The sequence below is a fragment of the Megascapheus bottae genome, chromosome 19 (assembly GCF_031878675.1).
Source record: "Megascapheus bottae isolate mThoBot1 chromosome 19, mThoBot2.hap1, whole genome shotgun sequence".
Lineage (NCBI taxonomy): Eukaryota > Metazoa > Chordata > Mammalia > Rodentia > Geomyidae > Megascapheus > Megascapheus bottae.
Genome location: NC_143527.1, coordinates 29,913,318 through 29,932,308, shown reverse-complemented (window position 1 = coordinate 29,932,308; position 18,991 = coordinate 29,913,318). Strand labels below are relative to the sequence as shown.

General features: G+C 37.2%; 1 protein-coding gene and 1 pseudogene across 2 annotated transcripts in view; one reads left to right on the top strand and one right to left on the bottom strand.

Moving 5' to 3' along the window:
- Trappc8 (trafficking protein particle complex subunit 8) overlaps window positions 1–18,991 on the bottom strand; it is a 73,681-nt gene that overhangs the window by 37,590 nt on the left and 17,100 nt on the right. For both annotated transcript variants that reach the window (XM_090353287.1, XM_090353288.1), the window contains 8 exons: window positions 16,360–16,449; window positions 12,630–12,804; window positions 8,867–9,020; window positions 4,978–5,071; window positions 4,155–4,411; window positions 3,378–3,493; window positions 2,353–2,503; window positions 1,735–1,835 (listed from right to left, as the gene is read on the bottom strand). In XM_090353287.1, coding sequence (XP_090209413.1) covers window positions 1,735–1,835; window positions 2,353–2,503; window positions 3,378–3,493; window positions 4,155–4,411; window positions 4,978–5,071; window positions 8,867–9,020; window positions 12,630–12,804; window positions 16,360–16,449 — 1,138 coding nt within the window. The remainder of the gene's footprint in view (window positions 1–1,734; window positions 1,836–2,352; window positions 2,504–3,377; window positions 3,494–4,154; window positions 4,412–4,977; window positions 5,072–8,866; window positions 9,021–12,629; window positions 12,805–16,359; window positions 16,450–18,991) is intronic.
- LOC150049783 (TP53-regulated inhibitor of apoptosis 1 pseudogene) lies at window positions 13,909–14,154 on the top strand (annotated as a pseudogene).

Below are 18,991 nucleotides of genomic sequence, written 5' to 3'. Positions count from 1 at the left end.
AGCTCTAGCCTTGAGAAAGTCCAAGGACAGTGCTCAGGCCCTGAGCTCAAGCCCAGGACTGGCAAAAAAAAAAAAAAAAAAAGATTAGCAAGGCACAGTGGCTCACGCCTATAATCCTAGCTATTCAGGATGCTAAGATCTGAGGATCAAGGTTCAAAGACAGCCCGGCCACAAAAAGAACCTGAGACTCTTATCTCCAATTAACCTCTAAAAAACCGAGAAAATGGGAAGTGAGGCTTGGCTCAAGGGTAGGGCAGTAGCCTTGAGCTGAAGAGCTCTGGGAGAACACCCAGGCCCAGGGGTAGAGGGGCATCCTTGAGCTGAAGAGCTCAGGGACAGCGCCCAGGCCAAGATCAAGCCCCATGATGCACAAAAAAAAGAAAAGAAAAAAAGAAATTTAAGAGTAATATGTATATGCCTGGGTCCAAACTCCAAGTAAAAAAAAATCCGCAAAATAATTTTCATGGCGGGCCTGGAGTTTGGCCTAGTGGTTAAAGTGCTTGTCTAGCATGCATGAAGACCCAGGTTCGATTCCTTGGTACCACATACAGAAAAAAGCCGGAAGTGGTGCTGAGGCTCAAGTGGTAGAGCTCTAGCCTTGAGAAAGTCCAAGGACAGTGCTCAGGCCCTGAGCTCAAGCACAAGACTGGCAAAAATAATAATAATAATAATAATTTTCATGGCCAGGAGCATGGCCTAGTGGTAGAGTGCTCAGCAAAAAGTGTCCAAAGACAGTGCCCAGGCCATGATGAGTTCAAGCCCCAGGACTGGGGGAGGAGGGGGAACAAACAACAACAAAAAAACACTTTTATGATGTCAAAGCACTACTCCAAATTCAGTGATTTCTCATTACTATTACATAAATCTTAATTACACCTTAGTAATAATAATAAAAGACAGTTAAGGCTCCTCACATTAATTTATCTTAAATCATTTTCAAGATTTATCACCCAATATTTCCCATATACGCAACACTCTTACCTAGCCAGAGCAATCCCTTTTCTCCAATGCTACTGTACCCACATACCTGTCCTATAAAAATTGCCAACTCCAGAACATCTTCAGGGCTATCAAGTCTTAAACAGACCTTCCTCCAAAGGTCTATTACCAAATAAACTATGATCTCATGTAACAGCCTCTTATGGACCAGCACAATATTTCCATATAAGCTTAATTTCTAGTTATACTATTTATACAAAACATTTCTCATGTATTTAACTTTATGTGTTTTGCCTAATTAACTAGAAAAATTCAAAATGGCCTATTTCTGGCTTGACAATGTTCCCAAAATACAAATCATTTTAAATATAACATATTATTTCAACATTAAATGCAACAAATTCCTAGGTCACAAATCCAAACTACAGGGGCCAGGAGTTTGGCCTAGTGGTTAAAGTGCTTGCCTAGCATGCATGAAGACCCGGGTTCAATTCTTTGGTACCACATACGTAGAAAAAAGCCGGAAGTGGTGCTGGGGCTCAAGTGGTAGAGCTCAGCTTTGAGAAAATCCAAGGACAGTGCTCAGGCCCTGAGCTCAAGCCCAAGACTGGCAAAAAACAAACAAACAAATCCAAACTACACAGGATATTAACAAAGAATGTAGTAAAATACAAATCCTTTGCTTCAACTTCTGACTACATTAAGAGTCTAAAGCATGAAAAACAAAGAATTTTTTATAATACTGTGTCAAATTTACCTTTAACTATACAAAATAAGAATACTGTAGTCACCTACTTGCAAATATCCCTATATGTCTGAATTGCTGTATCCATGTAATGAGCTGGGTATGGCCGAGGTGCTCCTGACTGAAGAAAAGCTGACACTGCTGCCATTTCCTAAGAGGAAAAGAAAAAAATACATACATACATACATACATACTATATATATATATATATATATATAATCAAGTATGGTGATATATGCCTGTAATCATAGCATTTGGGAAGCTGAGGCTAAAAGAATGATAAATACAAAGTTAAGAGACCAGCTTGAAACCATAGTAAGACATTGTCAAAACAACAATGTGAAAAATTTAAATGGTTTCAAGATCTCCATTCAGTACTTAAAAGAGATTCCCAGCCAGGTACTGTGGTATGATCCCAGCACTGAGAAGAAACTCCTATTTAATGAAGTTACCATGTGGGTGAACATGACTTAGAACCACAGTTGGACAGGGCTCAGGGTACTTATTCTCTCAACAGGAAGTTCATATAGAATTGTTTTCCTAAAATTCTGCCAAAAACTAGGAATGTAGCTCAGTGGTAGAGCATTTGCCTCCATGCATGAGGCTCTAGGTGTGATCCTCAACAATACAAAAAAATAAAGAAAAAAATAAAGTAAATAAATACCAACCAAGGCACCAGCTGCATAAAGCATTGCTTGATCATTAAGAAAATCCTTCTTTGCAGTGTGGTAACAATTATAAGCCAAATCATAATGTTGAACCAAAAAGCACAAGTCAGCCATTTTCCTGATCTGAAGCTCTGGTGCTTCTGGTGGGTATCTGCAAATATAAAGAAAATTATAATTCATGATCCACACTATCATTAAATATAAACTGTGTAGGGGCTGGGAGTGTAACTTAGTAGTAGAGTACTCACTTAGCATACACGCATACACACACACATACACATACACACACACACACACACACATACATGCACACACTCTATGTAATAAGCTGTTTAACTATTTAGAATATGAGGAAAAGTGATCCTATTTTACTATAATTCTTCCTCCAAAGAGAATGTCAGTTTTCAAAACTACTTAAAAACATAAAGCTTGGGGCGGGGAGCATGGCCTACTGGTAGAGTGCTTGCCTAGCATGCATGAAGACCCAGGTTCAATTCATCGCTACCATATATACACAGAAAAAGCTGGAAATGGTTCTATGGCTCCAGTTGTAGAGCACTAGCCTTGAGAAAGCTCAAGGACAATGCTCAGGCCCTGAGTTCAAGCCCCAGGACTGGCAAAAGAAAAAAAAAAAAAAACCAAAGCTTATTTAATTTATAAACTTAACCAATACATTGGTGAAGTGGTACACACATGCCATACCAGCCTCTTGATAGAAAGGACTAGAGGATAGCAATCTAACATCAACCTGGGCAAGAAAGTCAAGACTCTATCAAAAAAATAACTAAAGCAAAAAATAGCTAGGGGAATGGCTCAATAAACAAGCATAAGGCCTTGACTTTAAATCCAAGAACTTCTACAAAAACAAAAATGTTTACTCTTAAATGTCCAACTCAAAATTTTTAATTAAATACTTTACTTATAAGCTGAGTTTTGATGAGTATGAAAAACTGAGGAATAAAGTGAAAGGACATAATTTATTTTAAAAAAAAAGTTACAAGGAGAAAAGAAAATATTTTACTCACAGCAACCCAGATGTATTTTTCAGCTCATTAATGCTCTTTTCTGGAACTTTACTTCCACTAAACCATTTTTTAGTTGCAGAAAAGAGAGATCGACTCAATCCTTTTCTTGATATTAGCTAAGAAAAAATATTGTGTTAACAAAGATGTCTGTTGACTTAATTTTTTTACCAAAAGGAAAAATTTGACTTTAAAAAGTCTGAAGAAATACATTCGTTTTCATTACATCTACTTTAAAAAAAACATACTAACTTCTGGAATTGAAATCCCTTTATATAAATGCTTTAAGTAATACTAATAATAATAACTTTAACTTTAATAAGTAAATAAAATACTAATGAAAATGAATAAGCTTCTTCCAGGGATGAACAAAACTTAACCATTGATAATAATTTCAGCTAAGCTCTTAGTATCAGACTACTACGAAACAAAAATTTTTAAAGCCTTCAAATACAGTAATTTACACTACACTAAATTCTTAAATTTTATTATTTACTAAAGTTTTTTTTTTTTTAAATCCAGCTGGATGCCAGTGGTTCGTGCCTGTAAGCCTAGGTACTCAGGGAGCTGAGATCTGAAGATTAAGGTGTTTAAAGCCAGGAAGCAAAGACTATAAGACTCCTGTTAACAATTAACAACCAGAAAACTGGAAGTGGTGCTGTGGCTCAGAGTAGAGACTACCCTGAGCGAAAGAGCTCAGGGACAGCGCCCAGGCCTTGAGTTCAAGCTCCACGACTGACAAAATAATAGTAATTATAATTAATAATAATTCTCACTTACCTGATCATTTAACTGCCGAATGGTTTTCTCTATATGAGGCAAAAGGCCACGAAATGTAAACTCTTGTATAAACTGTCGAATTCTATCATGATCAGTAAGTGTTAAACATGCACCATGAATTACTCCAGTATTTGCTTTCTTTGTTTCATGTAATGATGAAGCACATTTGACATGATCTGGGCCATCCATGCTATTAGAAGGGTCACTGGATTGGTCGAATTGAAGTGGGTGGGCTCTAAAGTTATTTGGTAAACCATCTATCAAAAAACAGATTTTTATTTTACTCTCACAATTTTTTTAAAAAATCAGGATAATCCTACCATACAATTTAAAATAAAGAATGATGGAATCCTTTCCTTGTTTTCTAGTAAGACTGCAAAACAGTGACATTAACATTTTCATCTCCGAAATTAAAAGGTTTAAGTCAATATTTAGCATAGGTATACGTGAAAATAAATACAGCCACCAATCCTGGCTACTTAGGAGGTTGAGATCTGATAATTGACAATTCATGGCTTGAAGCCTGCCCAAGCAGAAAAGTCTGTAAGACTCTTATCTCCAATGAAACAACAAAGGCATGGGAGGGAATGTGGCAGAATGCTTGCCTAGTATGCATGAAGCCCTAGATTTAATTCCTCAAAATCACATACACAGAAAAAGCCAGAAGTGGCGCTGTGGCTCAACAGGTAGAATGCTAGCTTTGAGCAAAAGAAGCTCAGGGACAGTACCCAGAAAAAAATACATTCTTTCACGTTTTACCTATGAACATGAATTTAACAATATACTTTCAATCAAAAGAGAACTCAGAGAAAAATATTGAAACCTTTGACTTCAGTATCTAATCCATCCAGTGAAAGCAAGTTACCATCAGAACTCTTATTCGATGTCATAGTACAAGGGCCATCTTCATATGTTTCCTATTTAAAAAAAAAAAACGTTAGAATTATACTTAACCAGGATTAAGATACCATGAATCTATCAGCAACTGTTCTATTTACTGCTGGCTTAAATTATTCACTAAACCAATACTATTTTTTTCTAGCCTTATTTTTTTCTGTATCTTATTCTGTCACATCAATCCACATGTCAGTGTATACAATGATACATGATATATACACAATACAATCACATATGTATACACAGGTATTATAGAATGCATATACACAGGCCTAGTAGTAGAGTGCTTGCCTAGCACGCACGAAGATCTGGTTTTTGATTCCTCATTCCCACATACATAGAAAAAAGCCAGAAGTGGTGCTGTGGCTCAAGAGATAAGAGTTCTAGTCTTGAGAAAATCCAAGGACAGTGTTCAGACTCTGAGCCCAAGCCCAAAACTGGCAAAAACAAACAAACAAACAAAAACACATGTACATATGCCTATGAACCTTAAAGAATAATGCAAGAGGAGTTGTACTACCAGATTCAGGCAGGAAGAAAAAAGGTAACAGGTCTCCCAAGTCTTAAACCCAAGGTAATCGGGATGTAATGAGTTCTGAATAGACTGAAGTATAGTATTTATTTCTACAAAGGCACTGGTTTCTAGTCAACAAAGAAAACAAATACTTAGAACATTCCATGAAACTAGCAACTAAATTCTGAATCTTATCTTTTTGTGTTTTGAAAGTTACCTTAAATAGTAAACTGATATGGTCACTATCTCCCACCAAAGAACCAATGTGAACAATTTAAACAAATAAAAAGAGAGAAAAGGGCCGGGAGTTTGGCCTAGTGGTAGAGTGCTTGCCTTGCATGCACAAAGAGCCAGGTTCAACTCCTGGGTACCACACACATAGAAAAAAGCTGGAAGTGGTGCTGAGGCTCAAGTGGTAGAGCTCTAGCCTTGAGAAAGTCCAAGGACAGCGCTCAGGCCCTGAGCTCAAGCACAGGACTGGCAAAAAAAAAAAAGAGAGAGAGAGAGAAAAAAAAAAATTTTTCTAGTCAAACTAGGGTTTGAACTCAAGGCCCATACTTGCTAGGCAGGTGCTCTACTACCTGAGTCATGTCCCCAGTCCTTTTGCTTTAGTTATTTTTCAGTAGGATGCCCCAGACAGACTGGACCACCATACTCCTATTCACACTTTCCAAGTAGCTAGATGGCAGATGGCAGATGTGTGCCACCGCACCCAGCTTCTCACTGGCTGAGGTGGGGTCTTGCTAACTTTTGGCTAAGAATTACATCATCACAACCCTCTCCACTGCTGTATTCCCAATAGCTAGAATTATAGATATGAGCTGGTACACAGTAAAACAAAATTTTTGTTTGATCAAGCTTCTCAGAAATAGAATGGGTTACTTAAGGAAAAATGGCAAGTAGATGAATCATTTATATGTAACTTTGTCTTATTTGCTTTTTTGTTTGTTTTTCTGAGACAAGGGTCTGGCATTTGACAACCAAGGAGGCATACAACTGTATTTCAAAAGATTATTAAATCTTACAGCAAATACATTCAGCCAACAGTTAAATCATTAATAACAGTCTGGAATTCACTTGAGTGTTGGGGACCGACTGTGGGGTCAATGACCTTGGACCTGACCTTGGACCTACACAACTGTATACACAAGGAAGTAACTCTTATCATGATGACTTTAAGCAATGTCAATCAGTTCTTATCATGATGACTTTAAGCAATGTCAATCAGTTCTTATCATGATGACTTTAAGCAATGTTAATCCTTTCTCATTTATCGTATATGTGATTTGTTTACTATTTTGTATGAATGTAGCCTCTGGCAACTCCCTAGTTTTAAGAAGAGTATTTAAGGTCGGAACTTAAAATAAACGAGAGAGTCTCTTAGGCGGCAGTCTGGAGCTCACAGTCTTCTTGGACTGCTGACTTGGGCTGTAGTCCTCCCGAACTCCATCTGTTTGTCTCTCTTCTATTTTTTCCTAGTCCTTGCCCCTATTTCAGGAATCCCAATCCGCGAACCCTGGTTTGCTGCCGGCTGGCCCCGGCACTTGAGAAAGCAACAAAGAAGAAAAAAAGACTTCCTAAAATTCACAAGAAAAGAAAATCAAAAGCAAAGTTGGGAGAAAAGGCCACTCATCTAAAAAATATAGGCTGGGAGTTTGGTCTATTGGTGGAGTGCTTACTCAGTGCCACGTACATAGAAAAAGCCAGAATTGGTGCTCTGGCTCAAGTGGCAGAGTGCTAGCCTTGAGGAAAATGCCCAAGGACAGTGCTCAGGCCCTGAGTTCAAGCCTCAGGACTGGCAAAAAATAAATTAAATATAAATAAATAAATAAATAAATTGCAGCATAGACCATGATATTAGAAATGGAGGAAGGAAAGCCTAGGTAAATGATTAAAAAGGAAAGAAAAAACAAAGAAAACTGACTCTAAGTATTCAGAATGAGCTATGAACAAGTCACAATTCTTTATATGTCTACCCAATCTAACTGAATTCTTACTATGTAACTCACTTTTCTTTTTTTTTTTTTTAGGGAAAACTATGGAGTGACACTGGTCAATATTCATCGTACATGTAATTTGACATGTTAAACTGAAACCACTTTGTAGAGCTAAAGAAAATTAAAAAATGATTTTAAGGGGGCCGAGAGTTTGGCCTAGTGGTAGTGCTTATCTAGCATGCACAATGACCTGGGTTTGATTCCTTACTACCACATACAAGCCAGTAGTGGTGCTGTGGCTCAAATGGTAGAGTACTAGCCTTGAGAAAGCCCAAGGATAGTGCTCAGTCCCTGAGTTCAAGCCCTAGGACCAGCAAAAAAAAGAAAAAAGAAAAGAAAAGAAAAAAGAAAAAAATGATTTTAAGAAAACTTCAGCACACAAAAAAAGATATGGACATGGTAATGGAAATATAAACATAACTACATAGACATAAAAACCTATGACTCTAGACATAATGTTTTATTTCATAAACTAATATGTATCTATGACATACAAACCCTTAGCCTAATTTTGATTAAGTTCTAAAAACTAAGTGCCAGTGATTGTATATAGAGATTCCCTTTTAGAACACTTGTTTGGGGCTGGGAGTTTGGCCTAGTGGTTAAAGTGCTTGCCTAGCATGCATGAAGACCCGGGTTCGATTCCTCGGTACCACATATATAGAAAAAAGCCGGAATTGGTGCTGAGGCTCAAGTGGTAGAGTTCTAGCCTTGAGAAAGTCCAAGGACAGTGCTCAGGCCCTGAGCCCAAGCCCAGGACTGGCAAAAAAAATAGAACACTTGTTTGTTAAACTTGTCATTTGAAATATGATGTAAAAATCAATGTTAATAAATTTGTCATTTGAAATATGATGTAAAAATCAGTGTTAATAAATTCTTTAATAAAAAGAGCAACTAACAATATCATATACACAAAAAGAATTGTAGCTTCTGAAACACTGAATTGGGCAATCATAGATGAAATACTAGCCAGAATCCATAATATAAATATTAGTAACTAACTATATGACTAAATCAAGATGTAAACCATTCTACTGGGCCAGGAGTTTGCCCTAATGGTGGAGTGCTAGCCTAGCATGCACGAAGACCCGGGTTCGATTCCTAGTTATCACATACACAGAAAGAGCCAGAAGTGATGCTGTGACACAAGTGGTAGGGTTCTAGCCTTGAGAAAGCCCAAGAACAATGCTCAAGCACTGAGTTCGAGCCCGAAGACTGGCACAAAAACAAAAACAAAAAACCAATTTACTTAAAGTATTGTCATAAAATTAGAATGTAACATATTTGCTTTTTTTTAAATATACCTGATTTTGAATACTGTTTTTCTGAAGATACTGACTCCACGGATCTGGTATCTGTTCATCTGATGTTCGATTTGATGTTCGAGAATTAATTTTAAGTAAATAGCAACCCTGAGTTCCGAATTTCTGTTTCATGTCTTCATAAATTGATTCAGCTCTAAAAATTTTTTAAAAATAGAAAAAGAATTTTAGTTATCCATGATCAGGCATTAGATAACTCTATAATAATATAAAATAATACCCCCAAATAGGGAAATGGAAAACTAGAAGATAGTCTTTTAAATACTAAAACAAAAATCATGATACTAACCAAAATTTAAATTTTAACTGAACTGAGTACTACATTTTAAAGGACAATTACCAAAGTATATTTTATGAAACAAAACTCTTACAGATAATCCTATCAATGTTATCCAAACACACCATTAAAATAGTTGGTTAAACTAGTTTGGAGAAGATATAGAAAACAAGTTTCTTTATAGCACAGATCATGTCTGAGCATTCCTTTTGCAAATATACACTGCTAGGTTGTAGACAGCGGCTTCCAATTTATTTAACATCAATCCTTTCTGTTAACTATGTGGACTAAGCATCAGGAAATATAACTGAGAAATTTCTTATTTATCAATAAAGGACCATGATACTGCCAAAAATAGGACACAAGTACAAAGTAACAAAAGGATATGGAAGCCAGGTGCAGTGGTTCATGCCTGTAATCATAGCTACTCTGGAGGCTGAGATCTGAAAATTGCAATTCAATGCTAGCCCGGGCACTAAACTCCTGGAGACTCTTATCTCCAATTAACCACCCGAAGTGGTTCTGTGGCTCAAGGGATAGTGGTTCTGTGGTAGCCTTAAGCTTAAGAGCTCAGGGACAGGACCCAGGCCCAGAGTTCAAGTCCCATTACTGACAGAGAGAGAGCACGCTAGAAAACTGAACAAAAGCATTTATTACATAAAATATTCTCTTGTGTGTTGCAAATTGTGTGTAGCTAAAATCGTGAGGTACTTCTCAGAAGCAGCAAAATGCATTCTGATTTCCATACTTGAAGAAAACAAAACCATGCTTAATGATAGGAAACAAAACAATTCAACCGAAGTGGTAAGACAACCTAAGAAATAATCACTACAATTTAGGAAATGCACTTTTGCTCCATAAAGCTAATCCAGTGATTTTTCAGTAATCCAGTTGGCTTTTTAGTCACCTGGTAAAACAACAACAACCAAAAAGGAAAAAAGCAAAACTGAAGAATCCTTATTCAAATGAAAAATGCTTAAACAAATAAACCTTGCAAACTACTAAATCACATTATGCATTATTAAAGATATCTAATAAAAGCTACAAAAATAGGGTGAACTCAGGGCCAGGTCACTGTCACTGAGATTGTGGGCTTAAGCTAGGGCTCTACCACTTAAGACACAGCTCCACTTTCAGTGATTTGATGGTTAACTGAAAATAAAAATCTCACAGACTTTCAAAAAAAAAAAAAAGCTACAAAAATATACAAATACCAACAAGAATATGTGTATAAATATACACACACATGTACAATAAATCAAACTGATGTTCACTTTTAACAATGATACTGCTAAACATCAAGCCACTGAAGATTTGTAATCCCAGCTACTCAGGAAGCAAAAGTTGGAAGAATCATAATTCCAGCCCAGCCTGGATAAAATTAAGCAAGGCTCCCTTTCAGGCAATAAGTTGGCTGTTATGGTACTTGCCTATCATCTCAGCTACAATGAGGTTGGCCCCAAGCAATAATTAGAGACTACCCAGAAAACAACTAAAAGCAAAAGATGACTAGATGAGGAAGGGAATATATGTCTCTCACAGTAAAGGGCCTTCATAATGTCAAACTAGGGGGTCTGGGAGTTTGGCCCAGTGGTAGAGTGCTTGCCTAGCACGCATGAAAACCTGGGTATGATTCTTCAGTACCACATACACAGAAAAAAAACCAGAAGTGATGCTGTGGCTTAAGTGGTAGAGCTCTAGCCTTGAGAAAGCCCAAGGACAGTGCTCAGGCCCAGAGCTCAAGCCCAGGACTCTGGGGGAAAGAAAAAAAAAAAACTAAACTAAAACTTGAATTACTATTTAAACCTTTTATAACAACTATGGACAGGTAATTTATAAACTACATTCAACTTACAGAAACTGATTTTAGCAACCAAATCATTCAGCATATTTTATCCAACAACAAAAATCCTGAAAATGAGTAACACATGAATGAAGATAGTAATGATTTGGGTCTACTGAGCTTAATTTACTGAAAAATGGTTAGAGAACTAGGCATGGTAGTTCATATCTGTAATTCCAGAACTCTGGAGGCTTAGGAAGAACCTCCAGCCTACTAGGCTGGCTCTCAGCTGAATCCTTTTCAAACAAAACAAAGGAAAAACAGTTTTTAAAGGCCAGAGGCTAGCATGTATGAAGTCAATCCCAATCATAACAATTTGTGTAATTTAATTTAAAAGTACATATGGAGTACATATGGCATAAAGGTAGAGTGGTTGCCTAGCATGCATGAAGCCTTGGTTGGATTCTAGGAAAGTGTGTGAGACTCTTATCCCCAATTAACCAGAAAAAAAGATGGAAGTGGAGCTTTAGATCAAGTAGTAAAAGTTCCAGCTTTTGAGCAAAAAAGCTAAGAGGAAGTACCTAGGCCCTAAGCTTAACTCCCAGTACTAATACCAGACACAAAGACACACACACAGTAGCAAAAGATGTCCTTGCAACAGTCAAGGAGTAAAAAGTTACAGGGAAAACTAATAAAAAGAAAAAAATATTTTTATATTAAATACTAACAACCAAGACCTACAGATGTAAATGACAAGTGCTTTCATACAAAGATTATATAATATATATTGAAAACAAAATTTATATATGCATGTAAAAATCTAACACTGAATGAACTAATATAACTGCATTACTATATAAATATATACACATATATACATACATATGCATATATATATATTTATATTTATATTTGCCAATCTTGGGATTTGAACGGGACCCGGGTGCTGTCCCTGAGCCTCTTTGGGCTCAAATATTCTACCACTAGAGCCACAGCACCACTTGCCTCTTTTTCTGAGTAGTCTGGAGATGGGTTTCATGGACTTTCCTGCCCAGGCTGGCTTCAAACCATGATCCTCCGATCTCACCCTCATGTATAGATAGGTGTAGAGGTGTGAGCCACCATGCTGAGCTACAATAAATTTTTACTATCTTAGAGATTTTCTGGTGGGGAGCAGTACCCCAGTTTGGATTCAAGGCCTCATACTCACTCAGCTTTCTTGCTCAGCTAGCATTCTACCATTTGAGAAACATCTCCAGTCCCACTTTTTGCTGGTTTTTTTTTTTTTTTTGTCAGTCATGGGGCTTGAATTCAAGTCCTAGGCACTGTGCCTAGGACTTTGCTCAAGGATAGCCCTTTTCCACTTGAACGATAGCACCACTTCTGACATTTTTTGTGTATGTGGTACTGAGGAATCAAACTAGGGCTTCATGCATTCTGTGCAAGCACTCTACCACTAAGCCACATTCCCAAACATTTGCTGGTTATCTTGAAGACAAGGTCTCCCAAACTTTTCTGCCACAGCTAGGCTTGAGCTGTCATCATGATCTCAGCCTCCTAAGTAGGTAGAATAATAGACATGAGCCCTGGCACCAGGCTTTCATTTTTCAACAATCCCAAATTTAAGCAAGCCACGTCCAAATTAATAAATCTCTAGTAAGAAACAAATTTAAAAACAAACTTACCTCTGTTCATCTCCAACACTTACATCATGTAAAAGTACATAATATTTAAGTGTATTTGGTATAAACCACTTAGGGTAGGAATAATCATTGTTGTGCTGAATCCGATGCTGTTCCTGGGACAACTTTGAAAACTGTTCCATAGGTTCAGCTTCACTAGATGATGCTACCAACATACCTTATGTACCATATTAAGGAAATTATCACTTATAATAATAGCTTATAAATATGAACTCAAAGGAAATATTTTGTCAGCTATGTCACACTACACAGGTTTTCACAGCTAGCATAAATTAATTTCTCCACTACTCTGACATAATTAAAGATTCAAAATCTTACAGGATATTTTACTAAAAGCTTTTCTATCACTTATGTATTTATTAAGTACACGTATAAAATGAGCAATATCAAAATTATATAACTATCAACCTAAAGAAGAATTCTTGCAAATCTTGCTCTTCTCTTTTTTGTTAATATAGTTTCATATTTTACACTGCTTCTTCACAGTTCTCTACAACTTTAAGAAAATTAAAAGGCCATAATCACCAGAGGACAAAATGTTTACTAAAAATGTGAAAGATTATCTTTAAATCTAATCTTCAGAGTAAGCAATTCATTCTGAGGCAGTCACTGAAGCAACTAGCACTGACCATTCACTTGCTCTTTCTAAAATGCTTTAAAAAAACTTACTAAGCCAGGGCTGGAAGTTTGGCCTAGTGGTAAAGTATTTGCCTAGCATGCACGAGGACCCGGGTTCGATTCCTCAGTGCCACATACATAGAAAAAAGCAGGAAGTGGTTCTGTGGCTCAAGTGATAGAGCTCTAGCCTTGAGAAAGTCCAAGGACAGTGCTCAGGCCCTGAGTTCAAGCCAGGACTGGCAAAAAAACAAACAAACAACCTTACTAAGCCAGTCGGGCCAGGTCTCATGCCTATAATCCTAGCTAGTCAGAAGGCTGAGATCTGAGGATCAATGTTCAAAGCCAGCTCTGGTGCATGAAAGTCCATGACACTCTTATCTCCAATTAACCTCTAGAAAACAGGGAAGTGGGGCTGTGACTCAAAGGGGAGAGCAGTAGCCTTGAGCTGAAGAGCTCAGGGACAGCACCCAGGCCAAGAACTTCATAAGCCAGGCATAGGATGTACACATCTATAATCTCAGCACTCAGAAAGCTGAAGTAGGAAAACCTGGTTTGAGGTTAGCCTGAACTACAGGAAAAATTTTAAGTTAGCCAGGGTGACACAGAAAAATCCTACCTTAAAAAAGAAAAAGATGCCATTGCCATGAGCAGCGTCAAGGAGGCTTGCACCAACATGAAGTGCGAATATGATCAGTGCTTCAACCGCTGGTTTGCCGAGAAGTTCCTCATGGGGGACGGTTCCGGAGACGGAACCAGGGACGGTTCAAGCGTTATCAGCAATGTTCAGAAAGCAATAAAGGAGAAAGAGATTCCTATTGAATGACTGGAGTTCATGGGCCACGGCAAAGAAAAGCCTGAAAATTCTTCTTCACCTTGCTTGCCACCTTGAAAATGAATTCCTCTAATCAAGAAATTTAAGAGAACTTTGGATTTTGTCATCTTAAGGCTGTGAAGTCAGCAGTGCAGTTAATGAGTTTGGGAGGAAGTTGTTTCTTCTATGTGTGAAAGATGATGCTTTGAAATTTCTCACTTGCTTTGGCATCTCACTTGCTTTGGAACTCAGTGTACAAAATTGAACAATTTCTTGGGATTATGGTTGCAATATACAGTCTGGATCAACTTCAAGTGTATCGTCTACATAAATCATGATAAACTAGCCAATATGATCAGGGCTCCTTGATCTTTTGATTTCTGCTGCAAAGGACATTACATGCACAGTGTCGGGGTCACTGTTCATGAAAGCAGTCAGGACCTTTTTGTTTCCTCAGGGAGCTAATGCTCTTCAAAGGGATCTGAGCACAAGTTTTGATCAATACTTAGGAGCATGGATTTACTTTTATATAACATTTAAGACTGCTAATGGCTTGGGTTAACAAAGAGGAAGACAACTTTTAACAGCTTAGCAAGAGGTGTCTGACATAAGATATGAATGCTTCAAGACTGAAATGAATACTGTCTCAGAGTTTACAGCAAAAAAACTGAATTATGATACTTGGAATGGCTACAGACAAACCTAAATTACAAAGGTTTGCTGTTAATGGCTTCCATCTGAATTAAGTCAACCTGCATTATAAACAGGCAAAATCCATTTGGTTAAATGTGGGAGATGGATGCTTTGATTCATTTTTGTTTGCGTAGCCCATATAATCATCAAGATAGAACAAATTCTAATATTTATATTTTATCATTTAAAAAAAAAAAAAAGAAAAAGGTTGGAGGTACACTTCAAGAGTTTGAGAGCCTGCCCAGCAAGCATAACACCCTGAATTAAAGAAAGAGAGAGAGAGAGAGAGAGAGAGAGAGAGAGAGAAAATATATTAAGAATGAAATATTCAAGTTAAACAAATAAGAAAAATAAAAGGCAAACTCTCAGCCTTACTTTATAAACAAAACTCATCAAAATTGATGCTTGGGTACTGTCAGCTCACACCTCTAATCCTAGCTACTGAGAAGACCAAAATCCGAGAATCATGGATAGAGCCAGCCCAGACAGACAAATATGGCTACCTTGTTATCTCCAAGTTAAGCAATGTAAAGGTAGAACTAGAGGCATAGCTCAAGAGGTAGAGTGCCTGCCTTGAATGAAATAATCAAAAGCATGAGGCCTTAAGTTCAAGCCCCAGAATTAGCTCGACACCCCCCCCCCAAAAAAGCAAAACTTAATTTATTACAGCAGTTCTTTATCAAGGACAAGGACATATTAAACAAAATGATGGGGCTAGAAGCGTGGCTCAGGAGGTGGGCCAGCCTTTAAGGAAATCTATCACACACTGAGTTTAGGTCCCAGTCCCAGGAAGGAAATGACCAAGAAAATATTAACTTTTCTTTTTCTTAGCTAGGCATGATAGTGCAAACCTGCATATCCCACCTAACTACTTGTAGAGACAGGAGGATCCTAACCTCAAAAATACCCCAGGCTGGGGAGGGGAGAGGCCTCGTGGGAGAGTGCTTGCCTAGCATGCACAAAGCCCTGGGTTCAATTCCTCTGTACCACATATACAGAAAAAGCCAGAAGTGGTGCTGTTGCTTACGCAGTAGAACACTAGCTTTGAGAAATCTCAAGGACAGGACTTAGGTCAAGCCACGGGACTGGAAAAAAAGAGAGAGAGAAAGAGAGAAAGAGAGAAAGGAAGGAAGGAAGGAAGGAAGGAAGGAAGGAAGGAAGGAAGGAAGGAAGGAAGGAGAAATTTAAAAAAGAATAACCCAAGCAAAGTTAGCTCAAAATTAAGAAAATAAAATGTCTCCATTCTAGGAGGCACTGATGGCTCACAGCCATAATCTCAACCACTCAGGAGGTAGAGATCTGAGGATCATGGTTCAAAGCAAGCATGGGCAGGACAATCCTTGAGACTCATCTTCAATTAACCATCTAGAAGGCAGAAGGAAATCTCTGGGTCAAGTGGTAAGGCATACCTTGAGCATTAAAGCTTAGAGACAGCACCCCAGCCCTGAGTTCAAGCCTCAGGTTTAACACACCCACAAAATATTTCCATTCTCTATGGCCTTTCAACAAATTTGCTTCATTTTACTATTTTAAAATTAATGGCTTCCATTAATATTTGAGTCTAAGAGAACTCAAAAAGTGAAAGGATACATGCTAAATAGTGGTTCAGAAATTCATGATCCGATGCTGGCATGGACTGAAGGAAGGTCTCTCTGTAAGACTCAAACCATGGAGTAGTAGCTAAAATTAATACATAAAATGGTTAAAGTTGCCCAATATAATCAGTTAACAATAGACAAAATTTCAATCCCACATTCCTAAACAATATGAAAGATAATTTTAGCAGCAGTCAAGCATTTTCCACCTGTACTTTAAGATATTTATATTATATAGAAATATTTTAAGCTATTCACAAATATATTCATACACAGAAGTATATATATATATATATTTATATATATACTGAATTATTTCCACACCTATACAACCAATTACCTACTAATGTTCTAAACATTATTTATTGTGACCCTACTCCACCATCTTCTGTCATAAGCAGATCCTTTTTTATAAATACCACTTTAGAACACTGGTTCTCAACAGAGGTTGATTTTTAACTCCTAGGAAACATGTGGAAGTATCCAAGATATTTTTGGTTGTCACAAGTGATAGAAGGACATGCCTAGGAAAAAGGGTAAGGAAGTTTCTAGGAAAAGGGGTAAGGAAAATATAAAAGCAAAGAATTGCCTATGGGGTCAGAGTTTGGCCTAGTGGTAGAGTGTTTGCCTAACATGGGTTCAATTCCTCAGTGCCACATACATAGAAAGAAGCCAGAAGTGGTTCTGTGGCTCAAGTGGCAGAGCTGCAAGCCTTAAGAAAGCCCAACAACAGTGCTCAGGCCCTGAGTTCAAGCCCCTGGACTGACAAAAAAAAATATATATATATATATATATATTTATATTTATATATATGGCACAAAACATCAATGAGTATAAACAAATTCTATCTTACATCTGATTTCTTGAATCTGACTATAACAAAGCCTCTTTAAAGCGTATTTCAGAAGACACCTTATAAATACAGAAAAGAATATTCTCATTGTACAAATGTGGAGAACGTGATAAAATGTCAACTCCCTCTTGCTCCATGCTAATCAGTTTATTTACATTTATTCTTCTTTTATTTGAAATTACTCAAATTTGAATTTAGAAAGTTTAACTGTCACTGATACTTCACTCCTAGCAGTCTGTGCTGCTTATACTATAACTGCTGCAAACGCAGCACATATTTTCTGCTAACATATAAGCAGATTAAAAGAACTGAAGTAAAAAGACCTATATCATGACAAAAATGCTTATTTAATACACAAAACAATTCCAACAAAGGTTTTATAAAAATTACCTAACGTTAGTCTAATTAGGATGTTTATTATTGTGGCAATTTCATGTTCTCTGCTATAAACAAGGGAAAATACCAGAAATAGATGAAAATGACAAAAAAAAACAGAATATAGACTAATATCTGTTACACTAGAAAACAAATTTTCTCCCCACCCAATAGCATATGTTATCCCACCAAATCAATCAAACAGTCTCTTGAAGGCAAATTAATATAATTTTAATTTAGTATAAGCTACAAGAAAAGAGATAATGAAATTTTTGGCTAAGTAAAAGGTACTTCCACAGAAAATAAGGAAGTATGCAACTATATCTATCTATCTATCTATAGATAGATATTTTATTTTACCTGTGGCTTCAATGCTGACTAGATTTAACAAACTATAGTCATAGAGTCTCATACTGCTTTCATAGTAAGGGCTGGGATTTCTAAATTTAAAAAGTAGACTTGGGGCCAGCAGCATGGCCTACTGGTAGAGTGCTTGTCTGACATGGACAAAGCCCTGAATTCGATTCTTCAGTACCACATACACAGAAAAAGCCGGAAGTGGTAGTGTGGCTCAAGTGATAGAGCCTAGAGAAAGCCGGAGAACAGTACCCAGGCCCTGAGTTCAAGCCTCAGCACTGGCAAAAAGGAAAAAAAAAAAAGAAGAAAAAAGAACAAAGAAAGATTTTCTACATCTATTTTTTATAACATCTATAATAGCAAAGATTAGAAAACCCTCATGCCATCAGGAGAAGACTAGTTAAATAAACTATGATACATTATTAAATGCTACAGTATGCACATATAATAGAACAAGAATTTTTTTCTCTTTAAACTGCTAAAAACAGCTCTCTTGGATATATTAAGTAAAAAAGCCAAGAGCAGAGAAGTGGATTTTTGTGTAAGAAAAAGAAGAAAACATGTACTTGCTTACATTTTCAAAAAGAACATAAAGTCAAACCTAATACATTTTGGCTGAGAATGTTGCTAAATGATAAAGGGCTCAGTCAGCATGCATGATACCTTGGACTCAACCCCCAGCACTGCAAAAGTGGTGGTGGGGGGGAAGGGGAATAATACAATTAATTATCTATAAGCACAGAAGAAAAGAAGATAGGATATTTTTTAAAGAGAAAGGAACATGGATAAAGATTAGACATAGCTGTACCTATGCTTCAATTTGATTTTGGAACTATAGAAATGTATAAATTGAAAAGGAAAAATACACCTACACACATTAGTTCTTAAATATTAACTGCCAAAGTTCTACCGAAAAAAGATACCAGGTGGGCCGCCCAGCATGCACAAAGACCTGGGTTCGACTCCTCGGTACCACATACATAGAAAAAAGCCAGAAGGAGCTGTAGCTCAAGTGGTAGAGCTGTAGTCTTGAGAAAGATGA